The 26,556-nt window shown below is 34.0% G+C and overlaps 1 protein-coding gene across 1 annotated transcript in view; it reads left to right on the plus strand.

The window, feature by feature from the left end:
• LOC129225684 (uncharacterized) overlaps positions 1–26,556 on the plus strand; it is a 190,323-nt gene that overhangs the window by 104,049 nt on the left and 59,718 nt on the right. The window contains exon 5 of the mRNA XM_054860160.1: positions 17,766–17,816. Coding sequence (XP_054716135.1) covers positions 17,766–17,816 — 51 coding nt within the window. The remainder of the gene's footprint in view (positions 1–17,765; positions 17,817–26,556) is intronic.

Consider the following 26,556-nt stretch of genomic DNA (forward strand, 5'->3'; position numbering starts at 1 on the left):
TATTTTATTTATTTATTTATTTATTTATTTATTGGCACGTGCCACTATTCTTGCCAGTAAGCTAGTTGTTTTTGCAATCTTGGAACGTAGAACATACACAGAATTATATTTGTTCAAATATGATATTTTCATAATGTAATTACGGATCTTTATTAATCTGTCAAACTCGTTACAAGTTTAGTTGCTTGAAAAAGGTTGCATTCTACATCTACATTAAATTAAATTGATACAGAATATTTATTTTAAATTTTTGCCTCTCTTAATTAGTTTTTACTACTATTTTAAATGTTCAAAGTATTGAAATTTAGATAAGAACAGGGCTTTAACACATTAAACTCAAATACAGTCGACTCCCGCTACAACACGATCCGACTTACGGGAAAGGGCTATAACGCGAGTTTTTCACGAATAAAGAATTTTAGAGCTAACTCGAATTCCTCGTTGACAACACGATTTTTTTTGGAAGGAAGTATCGGGTATCGGCTTCGTTATTGGCTACTAAATATTGATTTCGTGAATGTTATTACATCCCTTTAGCATCACTGACAGCAACGAAAGTTCTCATACCAAACTACTCTACGTATCGCGTTGTTATTGCATCAAATAACAACTCAGCATCTTTCTTTTTTTTTCATTCTAATTATTAAAGTTGATAAAATAGAATGACGCCTTCGTGCGCTGTTTCATCCAAAGTTTGAAGATAGGAAGAAAAAGAAAGTTCCTGCCAAAAAAAAAAAAAGGGTTAAGATTCTCGATATGCTTGAACAACTACAAAACGCCGATAGTAGCACGAAAATAAGTATGAGTGAATCTTTCATAAATACAATTAAAAGTCAAAACAACGTAAATTAGAACTTAGACTTCAGAACTTAGTTTCAGTATTGAATTGCAGAGTAGTGTCTAAGCAAAGTAAATATGTATTATGAAAATGGAAGCTGCTCTTGTACTGTGGATTAAAGAGTTCAGGAAGAGAAGCTGTCGTCATAAAATGGAAACGTTATAAAAGACAAGGCGAAACAACCGTATTTAAAAATGTATTGAAAAAGAAAGGAGCATAAATCATCACCATCTTTATTTTTCAACTCATGAATATTATTACTTTATCTACTGTACAGTGTTATAGTGCAGCATTTTATTATTACTACTGTGCGTGCCGTATTGTTTTATTTTATGTCTTTCCCTCCCATTGATCATTCATTTTGTGCAACTTTAAGTATTTTATGTTGAATAAAACTGCTTTTTTATTTTTTAAAAATAGTAAAAGTTCAGTTCTTAATGTAAGATACTTATGTATAGTTGAGGAATACTTTAAAGCAGTTTAGAGAATGTTTAACAGAGTCTAAAAGAATATGGTGTGTTTCTAAAAAATTGTATACGTAACACTTCTCTACAACGCGAAATTTCAACTTACGCGAGGAGTCTTGGAACGCATCCCTCGCTTAAGTCGTGACTCGACTAATTTTTATTCATGTTATTCATGTATTTCCTTGAAAAATAAGAAATGCTTGAAAGTGAATTTTTTTTTTTTATTTCCCTTTAAAATATAATTAAAAACCGAAGAGAAGTGCAGTAATGCCTTTAGTAGCTGATAAATTTAATTTTAAGATTATAATAGCTTTTAGAAAACACCCTTCTCAAATGAAGCTCAAAGAATTTAAAGTAAAATCGGAAAGTAAAATCGGAAAGAAAAAATCTTTCATGAGCTTTCTTTTGCAAACAAACTAAAATTGAATTTTACAGGAAATTCTATTTTAATTATCCAAACAATGCAAAATAATTTTCCACATTATCTTCGCACAGGATCAGAAAGTTTGAAAAGAACTTTACAGTTGTTCACCTCCCGGAAAACCACGAGTGGGCTAAAATAATGGAAACTCGATTTCCAAAAATGAAAATTACTTTTAAAAGCTATAATTCTCTCTATGTAAAAAAGCAAAACTCCATTAACGAAGTGTAATTGAATGTCCGAAATACTGTTTCCTTCCGCAAATAGAATCAATTTCGTTTTTGTATCTGATTTCAAAGAAAAAAGATCTCGTAAATGTTTTCTTTTATAAAAAAAAAATCTCGGAAAAGAAAGTTATTCCAAACCGAGAATGTCTGAGATTGAATCGATATAACTCGTTTTGTTAGAAACGTAGCCGTCGAAAAGTTGACCTTCGTTTCAGTTTCCGTATATCATTTTTCCCTATCAAAATGAGATTTTCTTTGTTATGAACTTTTGCACCTATAGAATTACAAACGATAATTATCAGTAAAATATTGAGTAAGTTATTTTCAAGTTCAGACTAAGGCATATGATTTCTTGTAATGATGTTTATTTCAGAAATTCCAAACGCTACTGAAGACTATATTTAACCATCTCGTCAACATGAAGTTCATATGAGGCTTCTATTTCAAATAACGATATTTTCTATCAAAACATTCACTGAACAGTTTTTTTTTTTTTACTCAGTGCCTCCATTCGTTTATATTAACAACATAAGAGGCTACAGAGTAAGTAAATTTACTATCTTAAAGTTTAAACTATTTAAGACAAGTTCATACGTTAACTTAAATTATAAGTTTGACTTTTAACATGTTAAAAATACTGCGCTTTCACCGCAGGGACATTATGGAACAAACTTAACGTAAAAAGCAGGCCCTTCATTTTGGTGAGTCAACTGGGGTCAATTGCCAATCTTCCATCCATTAAATTCTTTTTAAAAAATCATATTTTTCCATAATTCTTTTACGAGCCTTTTTTTTTAAGTCAAAATCGATTTACTAACATCAACCAAATTTCTTTCTTGATTTTCTTACATTGCGGATCAGTTCAATTGGGTGTTTTTAATAATTAGAGATGATATTCTGCGCGAAAATAATGTAAAAAAAAACTTCAGTTAACTCTCCATAGCTCAAAGATTTGTAACTCGAATTTTCATTGAGTCACAAACTCTTGAGAAGGCTGAAGGAACTCTCCTATAACTCAATAACTCGAAGGTTTTAGCCGGTTTCTTAGTTACATCCTGCTATTCACTCAGTAGACTGTATTAGTTTCTATTTGCAAAAAGAATACCAAAACCCTTTCCCAAAACTGTTAAACGATATGCTACAGAAAATTTTCAATTATTAAACAGTTTTTCTAGGAATATTTTAAATTCAAGCATTTTTTTTCCAGTGAGCATGCAAACTTAACGCTTCACTAGTAAGGTGTTTTTTTTAATGTAAGCATTTAATATAGGGTGTATGTAACCCCAACATTTATTTCTTATGTACTACAGTAAACTCCAGATTATCCGCGGGATTGAGTCGTACCAGTGCTGCGGATAAAAAAAAATCGCGGATAAACAGCACAAGGGCTAAAATGGGGGACAAATAAGGTAAAATTTCCCGGTCCTCAAAAACTTAGCAGTATTGATGCATAATACTTTCTTCAAACAGTGAAAATAAGTACAGTACAGTAAAAATTTTTGCAATTTTGCATAATAGAACTTAACATCTATCAAGAATAAGTGTATGTGTGGTACGATGAAAAACGCACAAAAAATAAATGAAGAAAACAAAAACAACTGAGTTTAAATTTATAAATTTCGACAAAAAAATAACCATTGATATTTGCTGTTTACTGCGAAAATGCATGGTCCTGATTGTTGATTGACTTTAAATTGAATTGGAGGTCATGGAAATAGTGCCCTGCAATCAGGTCAGGATATATAAATTTTGGGCTCCCTGCAAAAATTCAGCAGGACCCTTATCTGTCTATGCCACCAAGGTCCACGGGCCCTTTAGTTCCCATGGACCTTCCCGCACTGTGGGGTTTGCGAAGACGTAGATTCGGGTCTGGCTGCAATTATTTAATTTTAACACTTTAGACGAATTTCAGGCTATTTATCTGTGAAAATCAGTTCTGAAGACTTCTGAAAATACGTATAGTCTACGGTTGAAGATTTTTGCATTTTCTTAAACAATAAATCAACTTTTATGCAGCTCTTACTTTTTGACTGACGAAGAAAATTTCAGAATCTACTGGTGGTATTGAACTCAACGGATGTCAACTAACAAGCAGTTCAGTATTATAAAACCAACACACGACCTTGCGTCGAGCAAGTCTTGTCATTGTGTGAGGTCTGCCTCAGCGGATCGTCGTCAACATTGACTTTTAAAGAGGAGTCACTTCAAGCTGTGATTAACCGTTTATAAATAAGCATGCCACCAGACGAGACAGCTTATTTGTGCATAGTAATAAGCAGTAAACGCTTTCCCGATTACATTAATGAAGCTACTGATTTCCGCGTCCTATTAATTGCTACTTGTAATTTGAATTCGTGTATCGCATAATCTTCGCTTACTCTGTAACATCGCCGGACTATGTAGAACTTCCCCAAAAGATAAGGAGGAAAATGATCTTTCCTCTAAAGTTGTCTCCGGAAACTGGTATCATTGGAATGCTTTCTGATAATAACCCAGATCAAAACATTTCGTTAAATGTGACCTTTTAAACAAGAGGTAATCAGAGAAGTCTATTTAGCACAGGAAAACTAACCATTAACAAGTTGTTGCAACGCCATGGGAGGTTTTGAGGTAAAAGCAAAACGTACATATCTTACCCTCAGTAATGCAAAAAGCCTTGTACGATGCTTGTTTTTTCAAGAACAGCAGAGAGTTTGTGTCTTGCATTTGTGGTTCGATCTAACTAGTCTTGAGGTCGGGAACTTGAAATGGCTGTGGCAACGAATCAAATCAAGCCAACAAGCAGTACCATTGTTAGCTTAAACAGAAATCGATTTAATGGTGGACTTTTCATTTACTTATTTATTTGAATATTTTTTTTTAATACAAGCTTTGAGAAGATTTGTATAAAACACGGAAAATAGCAAAAACGAAATCTTGCTGAATTGTTTTTTTTTTCTCTTTTCAATGTACAATTTAATTCTGTTATACCGTGTCTCATTGTACTGGTATATCGAGTATACTATATACCATGGGCAATATAATAACTTCAAATGTTTTACATTTGATTTAGTTTTGCGTCATCTACTCCATTACTACAGGTAATTAAATCGACTTACCTTCTGATTCAGGCCAGAGATACCTCGGTAACTTCTTTCCCTGCAGTTATCTATAAGACTCTGTCAACACCACAAAAAAATTTATTCAACAGGGTTAAAATCCTTTTTTCAGTTAAACTGACGATGTTGGTTCTTTTACGTCACACTTCTGATATCGATGTTGGTCTTGAAGGAGGACGAATCAATATTCATTTATAAACAAAACAAAACATTTATTTAAACTATATTTACAACACGATTAAGAAGAGATAATTGACGGCAACCCTTTTTTTGCTACACCACTTACACCCCGTTTGCACTGGCGGAATTAAGCCGCTTAGTTTTCAGCTAACCTACTGCGCATTCACTTAGCGCATCTCAAAGCCGCTTCAGTTGAGCGACACTGGGAAGCCGCTCAACAAGACCAGGGAGTAAAAGGAAGGAGACGAATCTCCATGTTAGCAGTTTGGCAACAAAATTCCACTTCCGCCAGAGGCCGCTAGAGTATCATCTCTCGCACTACTTATATCTTTTCGCTCGTAGCGAAGCATTGTAAACAAGTGTGTTTTAAAAACTATCACCTGTATATTTGGAAGTATTAAACTACTTTCGCCATGAAAGCTGTTCAAAGAAGCATAGAATACTTTACTCCACCCTAGGTTTTTGGCATATTTTGCATTCGATGTGTTTAATTTGTATTTCTGCTACGACTTTAGCGAGCATTCATTCTTGTTATGTGTTGTGCAATTTTGTGTTCTATTTTGTATATTGTTTTTGATATGGCTGTTCTGCTCATTTGCCATGAAACTAAAAATGATTTTAGCTGGCTTTTGAAAACATTTTCTCCCAATGAAACCCGTAAATTACGATCCGGTTTTCATAATTTTTCTGAGTACTATGCATTTAATTTTAAGAGTAAGCGAGAAGACTTGATTTTAAAGTTATTCATTTAAAAAAATAGAAAGAGAGTAGCAATGAACAACTAAAGTTTTGGAATTTAAATCACTAATTTTGTTTCCTTCTAGTTATATTTCCATGTCCTTTTTCTTCTTATTTATTAAATTTCACATATGCTTAACTTGAATAATAGAAACTCCACTGTAGTAGAAAAACTCAATAACGCACTCATGTAGAGAATTCAATTGAAATTAAGATTGAACTGTTTAACTTATAATTTTCATCAAAATATTTATGTTTTGCTTTTTTTTTTCTTCAAATTTCACTTAAATCCAGAGCAGAGCAACAATTTCAAACTAAACGTAATACATAAAGTTTTATGTAAGCTTATATCACACGAAATTTATGTATGGGAGGAGGAGAAAGAAAGTAACTATGGTAAGTGAAAACGAAACACAATGTGATAAATATAAGCTATAAACTAGATCAACGCTTGTAATAAATAGCACTTTCTTGTAACATTATTTGTAATTGTTCACTAATAACTAACGATAAACAATTTTTTTTTCTCAATATACAGAGTGTTAATTTTTCTAATCGTTTTTAAAGATAAATCCAACGAAATAAAAAGAAAAAAAAGGTTATTTCAGCAAAAGTAATTAATTAAACAAAAACGAAACTAAATATTGGTGCACATAATACAGTGAACTATATTAAGTTATATGAGCTAATATCGCACGAAATTTGTGTGTGTGGGGGGGGGGGGTGCAGGATAAAGAAACTCGGTGTAACAGAACCAAATATTGGAATAAAAGAACCAAGTAATTATGGTAAGTGAAAACGAAACTTAGCTTGATAAATATAAGCAATAAACTAGATTAACGCTTGAATTAAATAGCACTTTCTTGTAAGATTCTTTTTTAATTGTTCACAATTAACTAACGAAAAAGCAGTTTTTTTTCAATGTTCAAAGTATTAATTATTTTTTTTCTTATCGTTTTTAAAGATTAATCCACCAGAAAAAAAGGGGGGGGGGGGAAACGGCTTTTTCAGCAGAAGTAAACAAAAAAAGAAACTAAATATTATTGCACATATTACTGTGAAATATTTAATTTTAAATGAGCTTATATCATGCAAAATTTATGGGGGAGGGGGGGGAGAGGGTTGATCGAAGTTACTGCATAAATTAATTGGAGTAAAAGAACTAAGGAGAAAGAAGATCGAGGACACACAGAATTAATGTCTAAATTCTAGAACAAATATAAGAAAGAAAGTAATTTTAGGTCCATCGTGCTGACCGCGCGATATTATTGAGTTCCAACAAATTTTTCGTATCAATGGCCCCAAACTAGCTAACTGCCGGCATCCACCCAGTCGAATACTCGGGGTCGGTTAAATCAGGCGAGCGAACTGCGAGAGATGGACCACTAGCGCCACCATTGGCGATGGAATAATCCGGTCACTTTTTCGCCCCGCTGCCAAAGGAGATGAGGCTCCTTCTTTTAGCCTCCCTGGGTTTGCAGTTAAACTTTAAGTGCGTTCTCTAGTGCAAACGACTTTTAAAGTAAGTGCGCTTAGCTCGTAAGTGCATTGATGGGTTGAGCGCGCTTAGCTCGCAGTGCAAACGGGGTGTTATTCGCATTATTCTCACGCTTGAACACAAGCACCTAGAACGTCGGAAATAATTATTCATTTTGTTGCCAAATGGCAAAAGACTAACTATGAGCCGGAAGCCCGCCATCTATTGAAATGCTCTTTTGTGTACTATTTTACTGCAAATTTTAAAAGTACCGTGTGTGTAGTAATTAATGACGTAATTTTAACTTTACGCAATAAAGGAGAGTTTGGCGTGTGTATCTGTCTGTGGCATTGTAGTTCTTAAACGGATGAACCGATTTCAACACTTTTTTTTTTTTTTTTTGACACGCGATTTGATCAAGAGTGCTTTAAACCAGTTTTTCCGAACCCCCGTCCCGCGAGCCATTTGGTGCCAGCGAAACGGACAACAGTGGCCCCGATTAGTGTTGGGTTTTAATTTACTTAAGTTAAACAAGCTATAGCTTAGGACTCCCACTTTGTTGGGGGTTCCGAACTCCTGAGAAATGGCATGTTTCGTTCAAAAAAAATGAAAGGTATACTTGCAAAAGCTAATTTCATTTTCAAATGCTTGAAAAACTTGAAAATTTGGGAAAATTTAATTACAAACCTTTTGAATTTTGAATTTTCTGACAAATTTGAAAGGGGGAGGGGAATGCCAAAATGTGAAAAATTCTGCTGATACTTACGTCTTACATCTAAAATTTAAAAAACGTGGCTCTCAGGTTTCTGTAACAGTTCTGGAGATAAATTTTAGTTACTCACATGTTTCATATTTTGCGATTTATTTAAACACATAATTCAGTATTTCGAAAGTTTTTTTTTTTTTTTTTTTTTTTGTTATTTATTGCTTTTATGGTACTTTTACTGCATACTGTCAATCTGTGAAGCACGAGAAAAAATGTTATCCTAGCTGTATTCTTTTTCGTTTCCTGCAATGCTTGAAATGGGGGGGAGGGGAATGTTGTGACGAGAAATACGTGGTTTACAGTCAACTCTCGAAAATTCGGAGTCCCAAGGGAGCGGCTAAAACATTCGAGCAGTGGGAAGTTTCCATAACAGAGTCAAGAGTTTGGGACCCAATGAAAACTTCGAGATAAAAAAAATATTCGAGTTATGAGATTCGAGTTTTCGAGATTCAACTGTAATTTTTTTTTTTCAAAAAACTGAAAATAGATGTTACAAAGTTATAGAAATTCTATAAAACTATATATGGTCCAAATGACCAGGATGTTACTCTCCCGTTACCTACTTTCTAACGACATGATTTTTTAAAACCATTTTGCGCATTTTTGATTATTAATAAGTTGATCATTTTACATTTCATTCAGTGTTTTGTTGGTCAGTGGGGAGGGGGCGGGGGAGGGATCGAAAACTAACTATACCGAAAACGAATGTGAGCAAGTTACAACGCGTTATCTTTTCTTCTCAGTCACTCTTTCTCTTAGCCGGTTTATGCCAACGATTTTCTGAATCAAAAACAATTTTTATTTTGCTTTATTTTAAAAGAATATAAAACTGAAAAAGTTTTTGTTTGCTTATTATTTCCTGGTATTTTTGTAGTTCCAATTGGCCCTTTATAAGGCCCCAAAATGCAGAATTTTATATCTATTTTTAAAAAATTTTCCCGGACCGACCAGGGTTGTACCTAATGGAAGATTTCTGGAGCTCATCGTGACCTCCTAAAATAGTTCCTTCTTATTCGGCAAATTTTGTCCGACGAGTCGGCAAATTCAGAGACATAAATGCAAGGTTACAATTTTTAAATGTCCGACGATCCCTTTCTATTAGACGTATTGTCCGTTTTCCACGAGAAGGCACTTGACTCCGCCTTCGTCACGTGGTATCCGATTATTCTATTTTGCTGTTTTCGGCAGAAGACATATTCGGATCACAGCGTTTTGTCGTAAAAGCAGTAGCTATTAAAATGTAAGAATAACGAAAATAGCAGCAGACAAGTGGAGCAAGTGATGTAAAGGACGTTAAGATTTTTTGCACATTAAAATGCACGCCAAAGTTAAGGTTGTCGAGTTGTCTTATTTACAAGCACGTGGATATGTTTACCGATCACCGCCGCGTAAAATTGAACTCTGCGTTCGAGAAGGCGGGGCGAAGTGCCTTCTCGCAAAAAACGAACTGTACCTGTGTGTGTGTATACTCGTATTTTATCATTTGGCAAAATCTGGGCTTTCACTCATCAAGTTGAGAGTTTCCATCGTCCCAACAATTGAAGCTTGGGGTGCCCTTGATCATAACCGACCATCCAGGGAATCGGAGGATCGATACTGAAGTTTTTAATTATCCTATCTACTTTTTAATTTTTAAGTAAGATGAAACAGTGAACAAAAGCAAGTGAAAGAAAAAGCCCGGATTTAGTCAGACTTCAAAATGCACCCAAAGAGATATAAAAGTTAATGAACAATTTAAACGTTTCAAGCACTTTTGTACCATCCTTTGTGCTGCTTAATCGTGCGAAGAGCAATAATTCACATTGGAAATAAAACTACATAACAAGTCAAACGCTACGTACCAACAATAAAGTTTGCTGAAACGTTGCTTGATTGGTTCAGTTAATTGCTCTTCTGAATGAAGTGGGAATCCCTAAAGGACAAAACAAGGCAAGTGCTATGCAACATTTCACTTCTCCCGAAACCACAAGGATATTTCGTACTCCCTAAAACCGCAGTTTATAAGCCTAGAGCCGTGTGAGAATAACAAAATACTCAAAAGAACATAGATTGCATAAAGGGAAGTATTACAACAAAGAAAGCTGCAATTGTAAACACATTGAGGAGCTCTCTTTTCATAAATTTAGCAGCTAAACGAATTATGGAAGTTGTCAGCAAATTACTTAACCAATAATTAAGTTATTATTTGGTTCCAGATGAAGAAGAAAAAGTTGGAAATCAAATTGATAAATTTGAAAGACGCCATTGTAAAATGGGTTGCATCAGAACACCACGGTGAAATGAATCAGAACTTGTCAATCATACAAAGAAATATCCCATTAATGCACGATTTGGGGTATTTTTCGCTAGCAATTTTTTTTCATGGAACGTAATACCTTGAGGAGTTGGGAAATTAAGTTTGGTCATTTCTAGAAACACAATCGGTTAATTGGTTAATTAACTAGACTGCACATATAAAGTCAAATAGCCTTACGTTTTCATTATCTACAAAACTTTGTATGTAGACCTTTTCGTGTTTTAAACCTAGGGAAGGTAACTTTTACTAAGCACAGGCCTGAACAAAAATCTACCGTATCAGAGGTTACGAATTCTTCAAACGGCATCATAAAAAGCGATGAATTTCTCACGAAGTCATGGGCTTAGGATTTACGGGGTGTATCGGAACATATTGCTGTGGTTCCGATTCTTCTGCAAATTAGTACGATGCACATAGGAGTATTTGGCCAGTAAAACCGGACAAAAACCAAAATAAAAAAGTTTGACGAAAATTGTTTTAAACCTACTTTACTTCAAGTCAGATAACTGTTCTATCAAAGGACAGCAGTAAAAATCTCACCTGTTGCATTTCCGTTGGTGCACGCTAGTCGGAACTTAGACATTGTTGGATCCTCTCGCTTTTGCTTTCGACGCTTTTCATGCTAAGTCTCCATTTTATTGTTACTGTATTTGAATGCGATGAAATTTAGTAAAATGAACTTTTGAATATGGAAAAGGGAAGTATGTAGCTACATCTAAAATCCTGCTTCGTTGAATTTTTTCGCCATTTGTCATTTTCTTACTCTGTGAAATTAAGTCAAAATTGCGTGTTTATTTTTCCCTAAAATTTTTAGAAATAAAACTTTTTAATAACTTTCCGGGCTGAGTCGGGCTGTACTTTTGTTATGGGCATAAAATATAGACTGTCTGCTATGATATTCTGTAAAAACATCTTCCGCCTATTTCCGCCATTTTGTTTTTAAGGCGTTTAAAGTTGGTGAGTAAAAATGGCTTAGCTATTTCCAGTTCAGAGATTTTCCTTATTTCTTTATAAATTCTTCTGAAACTGTCAAGTCTTTTACCAGAATATGATATATGATATTATGAAAGAATTCAAAGCCATGATACTGGATAAAAAGTGTACATTGTCGGGAGGAAAACTTGAGGAATTAGGGAAATAGGCAGATCATATTGAATCGTGTTTTGAAGTATTTTTAAACTGAGTTCAATTGTAAAGAGGCATCTGAATGCTATATTGATGATCATTTCTTAAAAAATAAAGAACAATGGCTAAGATATTTCATTACTGGTAGACAAAATCTGCGCAATCAGCAGAAACCATCAAAGTCCTTTCAAGAACTAAATTGTAAAACTAAAGAACTACAAAATCAGGTACCTGTTGAAGAGATGACAAGTGTAGTTGGTATAAGCCAGTGCACTATTAAAACAGTGATAAATCCAAAATCATAAAATTATTAAATTCTTTACCAACTAGATCAACCAAACTTCGAAAAAACTCTTATTTCCTCTATAATAATCTAACTGTTGTTATGAAACAGACACCTCAGCCTCTCGCAATCTTTGCAGGCAGAGACTTCCCTAGAAGGCAGTGGGAAGAAATTAAAATGATAACAAAAGCAATTGCCTCTAGATGTTCAATTGTAGAAAGTCTTTAGAAAGAATGTTGCCCGAATGAGAAACCAGTACGAGTAACAGATACCGTCTCTGAAATTCAACTTCACGTACTGCTTGACCACGATGGGTTACGACTGTATAAATATAATAGTACAGGGGGGGGGGCGGAAACGTCTTCAGAGGGAAAAAAGCAAACTATGGTACTAATATAAAAATAGGGCTATGATGGGTACCAGCAGACGCAGTATAAACAAAAATTTTAAAACATTACCGAAAACGATGCAAATATCAAACAGAACTCACACTACTAGTTGCAATTATTGATAGTGAAGGAAACAAAATTGCAAAATATTGTTCCTTCCTCTGTTAGATTTTGTCGACCTATACAAGTTAAGTTATCATCCTATGCCTCAAAGTATACATAAATTTTTGATGCCAGGTTACCTGTTTACCTCTCAAGCAATCCAACCAATTGCTCAGTTTTCAGAGAAGGCAGCTGTAACCGGCAATAATCACCGAGTACATTTTTCACGGTGATATTCATAAGAGGATTGTAGCAGATGCAGACTAAACAGACACTTAGGAAATCCTAACCCCTTCTAAAGAAGTGGTAGTAGACCCAGGCAGCACTTAACAACAAAGTCCTTTTCCATAGAAGGAGTATACATGATGATCGTAAGACGCCAGCAAGCAGTAATAAATACTAGATGAGCAACCATTTACAACCGTTAAGTGTATGGAAGAGAAAAAAAGATAATAACTTTTTCAGAAATATCTTTTTTCCTTTAAATAAACACCTTATGTTGATCGAGAAGCAAGTTTCAATGCATTATATGACAAAAAATCGCTTCAAATAATTTTGTCCGGTTTTTTGATGCAAATACTCCTATGTGCGATGGTTTATTCAAGGACATAGCAAAACTTTCACGTTATACATGAAAATGAATGCATGTAGGCACGCAACGAGGGGAAGGGGTTGAAGAATACCCCACAGAAGCTTTGGTTTTAAAATAGAATGCCAATCTCTGTGTGTTATTTTATATGCATGTATGCAGGGGTGCCCACCCCCTTAAGAGCAAAGTGCCCTGAATATTGCGAAGACCCCCTCCTCTAAAGCAAAAGCCCCCAAAAAGAAAAAACTCTCAACCCCCCCCCCCCCAAAGTTTCAATGGCGCAGTCTGCTCCATTACCCCTCCTAGGTGGGAACTCCTGATGTATGGGTCCGCTATGGTCATCCTCTCCCTTCAGAAGACATTTACTTGATGCACTAGTGTATGTATGAACGACTAACCATTGTCTTGGTCAGGATTTTTAAATCAACTAAAACACAAAAAAGGAAAAGATGGGAGAAATGAAGTAAACGAAAGAAACTGTTCGTAAATTCATCGTCAAAAGATTTCAACCACAATTATTCCATTTAAATATTGACAAAGACTTCATCTTGTCTCCAGCTTTTAAAAAGGACACAGATTTTGGAAATCCCACAACTTCCTAGCACTTTTGTTCCAAAAGACTTCCTTATGAAAGTTGTTGGAAGAAAAACTCATACCGACTCTATGGATCCAATGTCCTGTTTCCAAATATCGAAAGCGTGCGGAAAACTTTCAAAAGGGTACGCAATACCTGGTAATATCAAGGCACCGAGGAGTTGGCAGCATTCTTTTCAGAAGATGTGATTAAGAAACTTCAGCCAAAGGAAACATCCAAATATTCGTTGGTTTCAAGTTCTTGATAACTTTATAAACGACGTGACGAATGGAATTTGTATTAAATATTTGTATTATTCAATTCAAACACATTTTTCTTATGACGAATTTGAAATTTTTGTTGAGTTCTAAGTGTTTCCGAAACTTTTGACGAATCATACATCAACTTGTATAACAATAAAGATTTTGTCTGAAAGTAACTACCTGGATCCCCCCCCCTTTTCGTTTCCCCTCTCTCCCACCCATGATTATTACTTGTTTTTATTTACTCCATTAAAGCTTATATCGTTACAAAAAACATGTGTTCAATTCATCCCGCATCAGAAAGGAATGAATTGGAATACCGCTAAAAAATGATATGCATAAATAAACTATTCAAAATGATTTGTTTTTACTTTAAAAACTAAGAAAGAAACAAGATTAAAATTTCTAGCCAAAAATGAACTTTAAAAAATCTTTAAGATCATTTCTTTTTACGTTTGAGTTTCATAAGTGTTCCAATTCACCAAAAAGGAATTGCAGTAAGCTCCCGATTATCCGTAGAATAGGACGGCACAATAACGGCGGATAAGCGAAAACCGCGGATAATCCGAATAATACTTAAAAAACGATACTTGGTGTAAACAATAGCTAAAAAAATATTAATAACACTCACACATGCATTTAAATTAAAACTAAACACATAACTACATTGCATCTACAAACATTGAACATAAAAAAATATATGTTAAATCTAAAAGCGAACAGTAACACAATCGTAAATTTAACAAAAAAGAATTGTGAAAAGATACGCCGATAATCAAGAGTTTACTGTACTGTTAATTTGTAATCTCAATTGTAGCGTAAACATTATAGGCAATGGTTAAATCCTATGTATTTCTAAGCATGCTCTTTCAGAAAAAAATACTTTTAAAATTTCAGAAACAACCCCACTGGGATACATTTTTTGTAGCACAACTCAAAACAACTTTTGTAGCAATTTCGTTAAACTCTATTCCTCGCTCTGTAAAAAGTATTCCACATGCATACAATTTACATCACAAGTTTATTTCTTACCGCATTCATCTTTTTGTTGATCTACTAGCAGGTTCAACGTTAATATACGCCATTTGCTCTTTATAGCTGTGTTAGACAGTTTCCGAATATTTCTTGAGGTATTTACATTTTACATTAGACAGGTTTCCAAACTGTGCACTAAAATGTTTCTCATTTATATTGTAATTATTCGTGTTAACATGCGTCCAATTTTCAAACATTTATGTGTTGCAGTTTTATAATGAAAGAGAGCAAGAAAATAATCTCTTAAGATGAATATAATATCAACTTAATCTAACAAAACGGAACAAACGCATGTTTCAAAAATGAGATATTACTTCCTCTTATGAACTTATAACGATGAAATCAGTTTAAGTTTCGTTTTAAGTTGATCTTTTTTGAGCTATCACGATTGCTTATTGTTCTCATTTGACTGTTTCGATGTCCTATGATTTTATTTCCCCCCCCCCTTCCTCTACAGTACCACTGTCGACCAGCCTCACGATGCTGCTCCTCTTGCGAAAACCGTCGCCAGGTTGCGTCCATATCCTACATACACACACACCTGCACACACACACGCCTACACACACACACACACCTACACACATGCACATACACACACTCATGCCTGCACACAGTCACAAACACATGCCTTCGTACACACAACACACACGAACGCCTACACACACAGCACTTCATACACAACAAGCACACACATGCATACATACACACAAACACACACACACGCACCCACACACATGCGCCTACACAAACACACATGCGCATACATACCCATACACGCTCGTGATTGCGAAAAACATAATTTGAATTCAAGATGCCAAAAATTCAAATTAATATCTTTTTTTTTTTAATCTTTCCCTAAAAGCACTGAATTTTAGAACATTATTTCGGTCTCATACTGTGTAGTAATTTCGCTTTTGACTGAAGTAAAACACATCACTTCACAAGCTACTTATAGTTTTATTTATTTTTTTTCTCCTGTATAAGATCCTACGAATTCACACTTATTAAAATAACCGTAGTAAAATATTTATATTTTCCGTATCATTCCAATGCAGTCACCGATAACAACTTGCTCTATATAAAGCGGAGAGTCCGGTTAAAGTAATTATGTGGGAAAAGTGGTTTTGAGTAATCTTTTATGGAATTTACATTTCTAGCAATCACTTATTTCATATGTACTTCCAACTCTCATTACAAAAAAATAATGAAGGTATTTTATTATAATGTTTTTAGAATGTATAAATAAAGGGGATGACTTTGTTTTTAATAAAAAGTCATTCAACATTCCTAAAAATAGGTTTTATTTCTAAAAATATTTTATTAATGCCTAAAAATTGCTTGGTTTTTCAGAAAAAAACTTTTTCATTCAAAATTTCGCTCACTGTCGAAAACAGTTAAGAGAAAAATAGCAAAACTTTTAAAATAACTTATCCTTTTCAGCTGTAAAACAAACATTTCACAACACTATACTTAATTCATAACGTGATACTTATTTTATCTCAAATATGAGGTTTATCAGTCGTAAAACTTAAACATTTTAAACTATTTTCTACTAATGGAGGCAAAGTTTTTTTCGTACTTGATTCCTTTCTAGGAGAATCCGCCTCTAAATCTAGAAAATAAAAAAAAAATCTCTTTCACACACATAGCATTATTACTATTTAAAAAAAGCACCAAAATAGCGCGCGTTTTATTGGCGCTGCAAAAGTAGTTCGCCTTTTCAGAAAAGAAATGCTGAAAGTTTTGTTGTCCGTCAGAAGTAAATAATTACGAGATCGCGATCTCTGATGATTGCAAATATAAACGTCTGTGTCATTGTTGTTGCAATATAAAGGATTTGCAATCTTTTGTGATCTAAATTGAACTGCAAAACCATTTTGGGACTCACTACTTTCTTTAACATTAGGGATTTAAATTTAGATCTCTTTGACTTTGTAGTTGAAAGCAACTTTTGGTACATAAATAGTATTACATATGTATACACTCGCTACAGTGTATGTTGTGTATACTGATGCATCGTTACTTTTCTTTTATATGAATTTTACAGCCGAATTCGGATAAACTATATGATCAATGCAAGTTCATATCTCCCTAACGTGATTTTTTTCATCCCTCATACATTAGTTCTGCTCTGATTCTTAATTGCCTGGAGGGTCAAAAAAAAAAAAAAAAAAAAAAATCTTTTTTTGTACCTATAATCCTAAAGGATAAAAAGGGTAAGTGAGTACTGTTATTTTCGGAACTGATCTTGGATTAAACAAAACAATATTCACCTTTTTTTTCGGCTATGAAAACATTTTATATTTTTTTGTTTTTAGTTTATTGCGTGCACTAGTTCAAAGGTAATTTTGTTTTCTGTTTAATTTGCTCGAAATATTGGCAGATTTTATAGAAGAATTTAAAAAAAATATTTCGTACTATCCCGAGGGAAGCTACATGTTCGAAATGCTAATTTTTATCTTATCGTAAAATCTGTGCATTTATGAAATTGAAAAAAAAAATCTGATGTTTTAAATAAAGTAGTATGTTTAAAACTGTACATTTTAACATTTTAATTGGTAAATACTGAATAGCTGTAGTATTTTCTTCTAAACATATATATATATATCTGTATATATATGTTTAGATATATATAAGCACTCACCCCTCACTCCAAGCACAGAGTAACGAAATGCCAATGAACATTCCACTAAATGTGTTACCTATAAGTATTCTGAGACACTGTTCATTCGTTTCAGTAATTCGTGGAAAATTTTAGTAACTTAATTTATCGCTGATGTAATGCAATTATAAGTCATATTACAAAAGTTCTTATATTGCCATTTAGCTCCATTTATTGCTCTAAACCAAAAATAAGTTTAAAAGATTCATTAAGTAACTTTTTTTCTCATTACAGAGTAACCAGTATGATTGTTTGCTGTGTTTGAAATATGCTATGCAAAATCCGGTAGGTAACTCTCCTTATTGTTTTTAGAATTTTGTGTGTAATAAAGTGTGAAGCCAAAAAATCATTTCGTACATTAATTACGTTCATACAAGTTTTTTTTTTTTTTCAACTTCCCGTGGAATGAATATACGAAAGATTTCGTTACTAGAATCAGATTATCAAAGTTAATTTTTAATCTTCCTGATTTACAGAGTGGAACACGAAAACGAATGCTTCGTAATTAATTTTGTAATGGTAAAAATTCCTTTACTTTTCACGTAAAAAAATTAAAAAAATCCTGTTCTGCCATCATTTAATTCTCCTCAAAAATGGTTTAAAACAGATAAAAACATTCAAATATGCTTTGAAGGAAAATTAAGCTTTTTTTTATGTTACGTAAACATAGAAGACCGTGCTATATGACTTGGGTTTTGGAGAACAATTGTGGCTAGATTCAAACTTCATAAAAATCGTTCGAGCTTGTTAAACCTCCTCCTCTCAACTGTTGTTGGTGGTGGTGTTATCGTCGTATATGACAAACTGCATACACGTTAATAGAAATTACACTATATCACCAAAAGGATTGGGGCACATTAAAAAAAATCACATTATTAAGGGCTTTTCGAGAAAAAAGACATCAATTGTTCTATAACTCTTGTTGCATGAAAACTATGCTTTAACTGTCATTTTCCAATAAAAAGTGCTTCACTCACGCATTTAGGAGAGCATCAACTAATTGCGAAAACAGCAAAAGGGTTTTATCATTCCTTATCATAAATAGCTGGGATAATCTGGGGGCATCATAAATAGCTATAATATTCAGAAATAAGTTCAAGAACTATGTAGAATTTTTTGATAGGATAACGACAATAGAATAGGTGACGAATCGTATGGGATCGTTTGTAATCTTGCAACACTTGCCAGCAATCGTTCAGTGTGATTCATGATAAAAACAAATTATTTTTGAACGATCTCTCACGATTCGTCGCCTCCAGGAATTATTGAAATTCAGCTCATTAGACTGCTGATATTTTTCTAAATTTTTAAGATACTTAACTGTTTATTAATTATGTGTTGGGGAATCTACTTTGGTTTCAAATTATGAAGGTTTTAAATTGTTATCATTTGTGTATGCGTAGTGAAAAATTAATTGCTTTAAACGTTTTTTACTCCATCAAATTTTTAAGAATGTAATTTCAAAGCTTAGTATTATCTTCTCTTGTATGATGTCAAATTTTCCGAAAGTTTGTTAAGGTTTGATGGAAAACTCTGCGTGTTATAAGCCAAAAATCTGATGGAAAGGCATCTAAAAAGGTGTTCTCTTCAATTCTGAAGCTCTAGTACAAACTAACTAAATCAATTGAAATGATTACAATCTGACGGAATCTCCCGGCTAGACTTATAGTCTAGCTGTGACAAGTTGATTTCCGATCCTTTGAGGCTTAAACGATTTCATTTGTTATATTGGGGTTGAGATATCCAGTTTGCGTTGCGATAACGATTATTGGTTGCGTGACAATTTTCGAATGTCTCACGTTTCAATGCGAACAAAAGCGATTTTAGTACAGTAAAAACAGGGGTCATACCCAAACATCCAAAAAAAAAAAAAAAAAAAAAGCTAAACCTGGTGCAAATTGTTTATTATCCTTCCAATAAGAACAGGTAAAAAGTCCCACCCCATTGTGCGTCGGGTTTCAGAATGGGTGGCATCTAAAAATTGCTGTTTTGAGCATTTTTTCGAAATTTTTAGAGTAAATTTCAAGAGGAAATATTATGTCATACTAAATTTAAAAGCATGAAAATAAAGGCGTTTCCCCCCAAGAGGGATGACACAACCCACCTAGAACCCCCTATCTCCGTAAAACGAAGCAGTACCCCCGTTCCCCCCTCCATACATTTCAAGTAGAAGTATTATTTCATGTAAATTTAAAATGCATTAAATCAGGACTGTCCACCCCACAAGAACAGTAGCTCACCTCCCAAAATGAAATAATATACTTAAAGATTATCCCCTCCCCCCTCTGATGGCACATTTGATTAAATTGTCAGAAAAATTATGCTGAACTGGTTTTTTTCCCCTTTTATTATATTGCTTTTTTGCAGTACTTAAAAGCAAACTTTTTAGTTTGCGTTATAACATGCATGCCTCAAATACGTCATCAGATTGAGATAAAAGCTCCATCAGAATTGGAGTTTTCAAAGCTTGTAACAAAAAGTTTTCGTTATCAAGATCTCTTTTGGAATCTAGATCCTCGGCAAAATCGTTATTGTTGCAGCTATGTCTTAACACAGTTTGCGCATATAGTTGAGCACTTCAGTTTACTTTCAGACTTATCAAACATTTATTTTTCCAATGATCCCTCAGAAAAAGCACAAGATATGAGGCGAAGAAAGTCTTCTAGAGCGGAAGGCTTGGCTGTTGTAATAGGACGCAGATATTTCTGTGGTGCTTTCTCCTTCTTTGTACCCATCAAAAATGGCACTAGCTTTCCCATACTTACAAGTGACATATACACTGCATTGCTGGCATATTTTCTTCAGGTTTGCAGATCATTACCAAAAAAGAAAAGAGAAAAAACATGATCGAGAAGGTATCTTCAATCTATAACATATATGACATCAACTGTTTATTTTGTGATGGTGACGTAGATGGATATTTTGCCTTAGATAATAACACTTAATTACACAGGTTTTCTTTACTTCTGAAACCAGATTCATCGAATACTGATGGAGGATCAGCGCACAACTCGTACTAGAAGTTTTTAGCAATTTGTTCTATCTTTTTTACTGTTCATACTATTCGGTGTAAAAGATGGTTTGGTCTTACACATGTCTACAGATAGTAACTACACTCGTAACAGAAGCTAGAGATATCTGCATACCTCCTTTACAAAGAAATGCAACTTCATTACTTGCCTTCCATATCATTTTATGTTACTACCACAACATTAAAGCCACATCACAACTCACCTTATTATCAGCGACACGACCAGTATCGGCGAGCAACACCACTACCAAGTCAATACCCGTAGAGAGAGAAAAGCAGTATTTAGCATTCTACTGTTGTATTGCTAATTGCTATTATCAAAACTTCTTCCATTGTTGAATCACTGGACCACCTAAATTTGTCACTGCGTAGAATCGTTGGGTAGCTGATGTGACATATTTATAAATTTTTCAAAAATTGCATAATGTACTAGAAAGTTTCAGATAGTGTTGCAAGTATATGTTCGCATGTTTAGCATAATTCACATAACCGGCTGCGTAAAAGAGAGGCGGCAAGGTGTTTGCAAACGGGAACCCCCACCGACTTGGAGGGTGCAGAATTGCAGCATTGCCCGTCTCACTGTTGGCAATTTCGGTTTATCCCCCCTTAATGGCAAAAGATTAAAGAAAAGTTGAAGTAAATTAATTAAGAAGAAGGAGGTAAACTGCAGTCAATTTGGACTATTTTTTATGCTGCACAGGGATTTTGTTTCAGATATCACCCTAGCGCTCTAAACAGTTTAATAACTCCAGTCACAACTAAATTGGTTACTGAGCTTGCTTAGATCTTTTAGAATTATCCTTCTGACATTACTATATCATTGTGTGGCATTTTGTACTTCGGAAAAGTTTTAAATCGGTGAAATTTTTTCATGAAGTTTACTGCAATCGTTGATTTTAGAATGCAAATTCATGCCCCCCCCCCTCAAAGAGATGGTGCATCCCTGAAGTGTGACGGAGTACCCATCCAGAGTAAAAGCCCTCAAAAAAGAAAGAAATAACCCTTGAAAAAATGAAAAAACTGCCTTAAAAATTCCAATGACGAAATCTGCGCCATGGACCCCCCAGCCCCCCCCCCACCTATGCACCCCTTTTAATTAGCTTTTTTTTTTTCTATGAGAGTTTATTATTTTACTATTATAGAGTGTGGTTTCTGCGACTTTTGAGTATTTTTTACGTAATAGAAATTATTTTTATTTAAAAAGAGGATTTTTTCGCTCCCCCCTTTTCCCCCAAAACCCGACGCGCAAAGTTCTGGGACTTTTTACCCCTTCTTGATGGAAGGGAAAGAAGTAATTTGCAACAGGTTTCACCTTTTTTTTTTTTGGATGTTTGGGTTTGGCCATTTTTTTGGCCTAATTTTTCTATTCGTCCAACTTAAATACCTTATAGATACCTTACCCGAAAAATAGCCGATAAAAAACTCACTTCACCTATCCTGTACCGATTCCTTCTCCCCGAACCAAAAAAAAAAAACAATTTTTCAAAGTGCTAAGGTATATAATCAATAATTCTCACGCTCATAATGCAACTTTAATCCCTGGTTTTACCCCTAAACACTAGTAATCCCCGAGTCACGACAGTGCAGAGTTATCACTTCATCTTTAACAGAACAAGAAAATTATCAAGCGTATTAAAACTCGTTAATTGTATCACATTTCGATGCTTGTCTTGGATCGATTTCATTCCAAACCCTTCCTGAGAAACTTGGCCACTAATGCTCTCGGAAACGTAATTAGCTTTTTGAGATAACGAATTCTTGCTCTGCGCTGCGCGTTAACTGCAGCGATTAATCAAGAACAAAGGTTAATTAACAGTGAAACTTCGATGATAGCATCAATTGATCCTCTTCTTCTACTTTCAAATAAACATTACTTATCTGATGGGGTGTCGGGTGAAATTGGCTTAATGTAGTTGAATGTCTTAGAAACAACAAAAACAAAAAGTGTATAATGTGGAATTATATATTCATGACCACGGTTATTCTGGGATTTATTGCTTTAAAAGTTTGCGATATCGTAAACACTGTGAGTATTTGTTTTAATTTTGGTTGCTTAAGAATGCAATACAATACGTTGATTTATAATTTGATGATCTTTTATTTGTTGGAGATAATAGTGTGTTTAAAAAGAACTGTCCAGGGGTTCAGGTAATAGGAAGGAATGGAGATTAAACTATGGAAGGTAACATTATTCATTATTAGGGAGAGTTTTTACAAGCTGTTTCAGAGTAGATCGGCGAAATTGTTTTTCCTCGAATTTTCATCGAGAAGATTTAGTATGCGTCTGATGCATGCGACTAACACGACGGACGCGTCAGACATGCTCAAACAACGTAATTTAAAGTCAGACCAAACAACGTAAGTAGAAGCACAAATTTATAAATTACAGCAGACACGTGTTTCGGCGTTACAGGGAACGCCTTTTTCAATGCAAAAATAATGAGCTTATGGATGAAAAGACATCCGACAAAAGCCAAGAGCAGATAAGCATGCAGCTTAAAAGATAAAAACAGCGGATTAGCCAAACACCAATGACAAAGTTATAAACCTTTCAGGAACCAATAGGAATGCAAGCAAAGGTCAGGAGCTTTCGCTTAGGTACGAACCCAGAAAGAAAGAATTCAATTGGACAAGGATTAAGCCGAAGCTTAAACAAAAAGAAAAGAAATTGTCAGTAACCGTGAACCGCAAGAAAGGAAAAGCAGAATGGAAAACCATGAAAAAAGATAAACAGAAACAAAAAATATTCGAAAAAAGGAAAAATGAAGATAAATAGAAGAAAATTGGGGGGGGGGGGGGTGTCAATCAAGACAAAAAGGCGAAAATAAACAAAGAAAGATAGATTAAAAAAAAAAAAAAAAAAAAAAAAAAAAAAAAAAAAAAAAAAAAGAGGGGGGGGGGAATGGGGAAAGGACAGTATTAAAGATATGGGAGCCAAATGTTAGAAAAATATGGAACTGCACTAAGATCGTTAACTAAGTTAGAACTGTTCCTCAAAATATGAAAGGATTCCCAAAAGTCAAGATCTGATGAATTGGGGCATTTTTGGATAATCTGAAAAGAGGTAAAATCAAAAGAGTGATTCGAATCCCAACAATGTTGAGCAATACTAGACTTATTTAATTGTTGTTTTTTCACATAATTTTGATGCTCTTTCAAGCGAATTTTTAAAGCACGCCGAGTCTGTCCAATATAGGCAAGTTTACAACTACAATTAATTCTATAAATTCCACAACAATTAAGAGGGTGAATAGGATCTTTAAGAGAAGAGAATGAAAGTTTATTAATAGGAGAGAACACCACCTGGAATTGGAAACGTTTTAGAATCTTAGCAACCTGATAGCTTACAGATGGAAAGAATGGCAAAACAACCAAATTCTTTCTGATGAAGGTTCGGTTAAGAACATTAGTTTGGGATTTATTTGAAAGTTTTTTATAAATGGAATCAATCAAAGTTGGCGGATAGTCTCTATCAATTGCCACCGCTTTAAGATAATTAAGTTCCACTTTAAGAAGTTCCGACGAAGAACAAATATTAATTGCGCGATAAACAAAAGAATTAAAAGCAGAATATTTTTGATTTGGAGGATGAGACGATAGTCTATGAGGAGGTAAAGAGACAGCAAAAGGTTTGCGATAAACAGTAGTTTCAAAACCAATTTCTGTACGAGAAACAAGTACATCAAGAAATGAAATGCAATTATTCCGTTCTTTCTCACAAGAAAACTGAATATGAGGATCAATGGAGTTTAAAATAGATAAAACCTCATCACTCTCAAACTGATTCTGGTTCATTAGAACAAAACAATCATCAACATACCGAACATAAAATTGGAACTGCAGTTTTTGGAACAGCTTAACCTCAAAATAATGCATGTAAATATCACTAAGAATGGGGCTAAGTGGGTTACCCATAGCCAGACCATCTAACATAGTATAAAAATTCCCATTAAAAACAAAAGAACATTGTTTAAGACAAGTACGGGTAAGGAAAATTAAATCCTCAATTTCCGTATTGGTGAAATGAAATTCAGAAAGTCTTCTACGAAGGCATAACAATGAACCCTCGACGGGAACGTTCGTAAATAAAGAGTTAACATCAAAAGAAGCCATAAAAGAATTATTTGGAACGAAACTATGAATTTTTTTAACAAACTCAACAGAATTTTTAATGGTAAATAAATTGTGACTCCTAAGGGGAGAAAACACAGAGACTAAATATTTTGCAAGTTTGTACGAAGCCGTACCAATATTGGAAACAATCGGCCTGAAAGGAATACCAGCTTTATGCACCTTAGGTAAAGCATAAAATCTCGCACAATTAGCAATAGATGGAACAACAGAGCGTTTAACATTTGAAGGAATAGACTGAACAGACTTAACAGCAGATGCAATAGTTTTTAACTCTTTATCACTAGGATCTTTAGAAATTTCAGCATATGGCCCAGAAGAAATCAAATCATTAGTTTTATCAACATAAGATGATTTGTCAAGAACAACACTTTGGCCACCCTTGTCAGCTTTGGTAACAACCAGATCAGAATTCGAAACTAAGTCTTTAACAGAACGGCTAACAGTATTAGCAAATACAGGTTTAGAAATTTTCGAGTTAAAGTCAATATTAGAAGCTATAAGATGCCGAATCGAATCTTTTTGAGAGGAAGTTAAGGCACTAAATTTAAAAGCTTTCTCAACAGGAGCAATAAGCTTTGAAAAAGAAGGATTAACACTCACAGCAAAATTATCATTACATTTTAGAGCCTCAATTTGAGAATTACTTAATGGAACGCTAGAAAGATTAACAACAACCTTCTTATTAACAACAGGTAAATTATCAAGAGGAACGACATGAGAAGATTTACAAAGCATAGCTAATTTCTTTTTCAAAACAATTTGATGTTTATCAGAGGAACGAAGGGTTCTAGACCAAGAATTTCTGTCAATAATGTTAAAGTTCGGAATGGAATTAGAAACCGAAAGATGTAAATCATAAAGTTCACGTTCAATAAACGATAAATGTTTCCTAGTTTCCTGGATCGAAGCTCTGAGTAAAGCCAATTTCGACCGAAAGATTACTTTGTCAATTTTTACAGAACGTGGTAAATTACATTTCAAAGAAATAAACTTCGGAATAATTTTCTTGCGCCTACACTCTTGAAGAAATTTTAAATGGTTCAAAAAACGAAATTTCTTAATCCGAAGATTGGCAAACCTATTGATTTGAGACATAATCAAAAGCAAAACCAAAACAAATGAAAATAAACAAAATCAAACAATAACAGAATGAATAAGAAACAAGAAGTAAAAAATCACGATCAAAATACAAAAATAGACAAAAATTCCGAAAACAAAAACAAAAACACAAATTGCATAAAAGGCGGAAAATGTAAACGTAAGGCCCGTTTAAGCCACAAATAAGATAAAAAAATACCTTTGTGCTTAGGTTTGCCAATCTTCGGATTAAGAAATTTCGTTTTTTGAACCATTTAAAATTTCTTCAAGAGTGTAGGCGCAAGAAAATTATTCCGAAGTTTATTTCTTTGAAATGTAATTTACCACGTTCTGTAAAAATTGACAAAGTAATCTTTCGGTCGAAATTGGCTTTACTCAGAGCTTCGATCCAGGAAACTAGGAAACATTTATCGTTTATTGAACGTGAACTTTATGATTTACATCTTTCGGTTTCTAATTCCATTCCGAACTTTAACATTATTGACAGAAATTCTTGGTCTAGAACCCTTCGTTCCTCTGATAAACATCAAATTGTTTTGAAAAAGAAATTAGCTATGCTTTGTAAATCTTCTCATGTCGTTCCTCTTGATAATTTACCTGTTGTTAATAAGAAGGTTGTTGTTAATCTTTCTAGCGTTCCATTAAGTAATTCTCAAATTGAGGCTCTAAAATGTAATGATAATTTTGCTGTGAGTGTTAATCCTTCTTTTTCAAAGCTTATTGCTCCTGTTGAGAAAGCTTTTAAATTTAGTGCCTTAACTT

This window comes from Uloborus diversus, chromosome 7, assembly GCF_026930045.1.
Source record: "Uloborus diversus isolate 005 chromosome 7, Udiv.v.3.1, whole genome shotgun sequence".
Taxonomy (NCBI): domain Eukaryota; kingdom Metazoa; phylum Arthropoda; class Arachnida; order Araneae; family Uloboridae; genus Uloborus; species Uloborus diversus.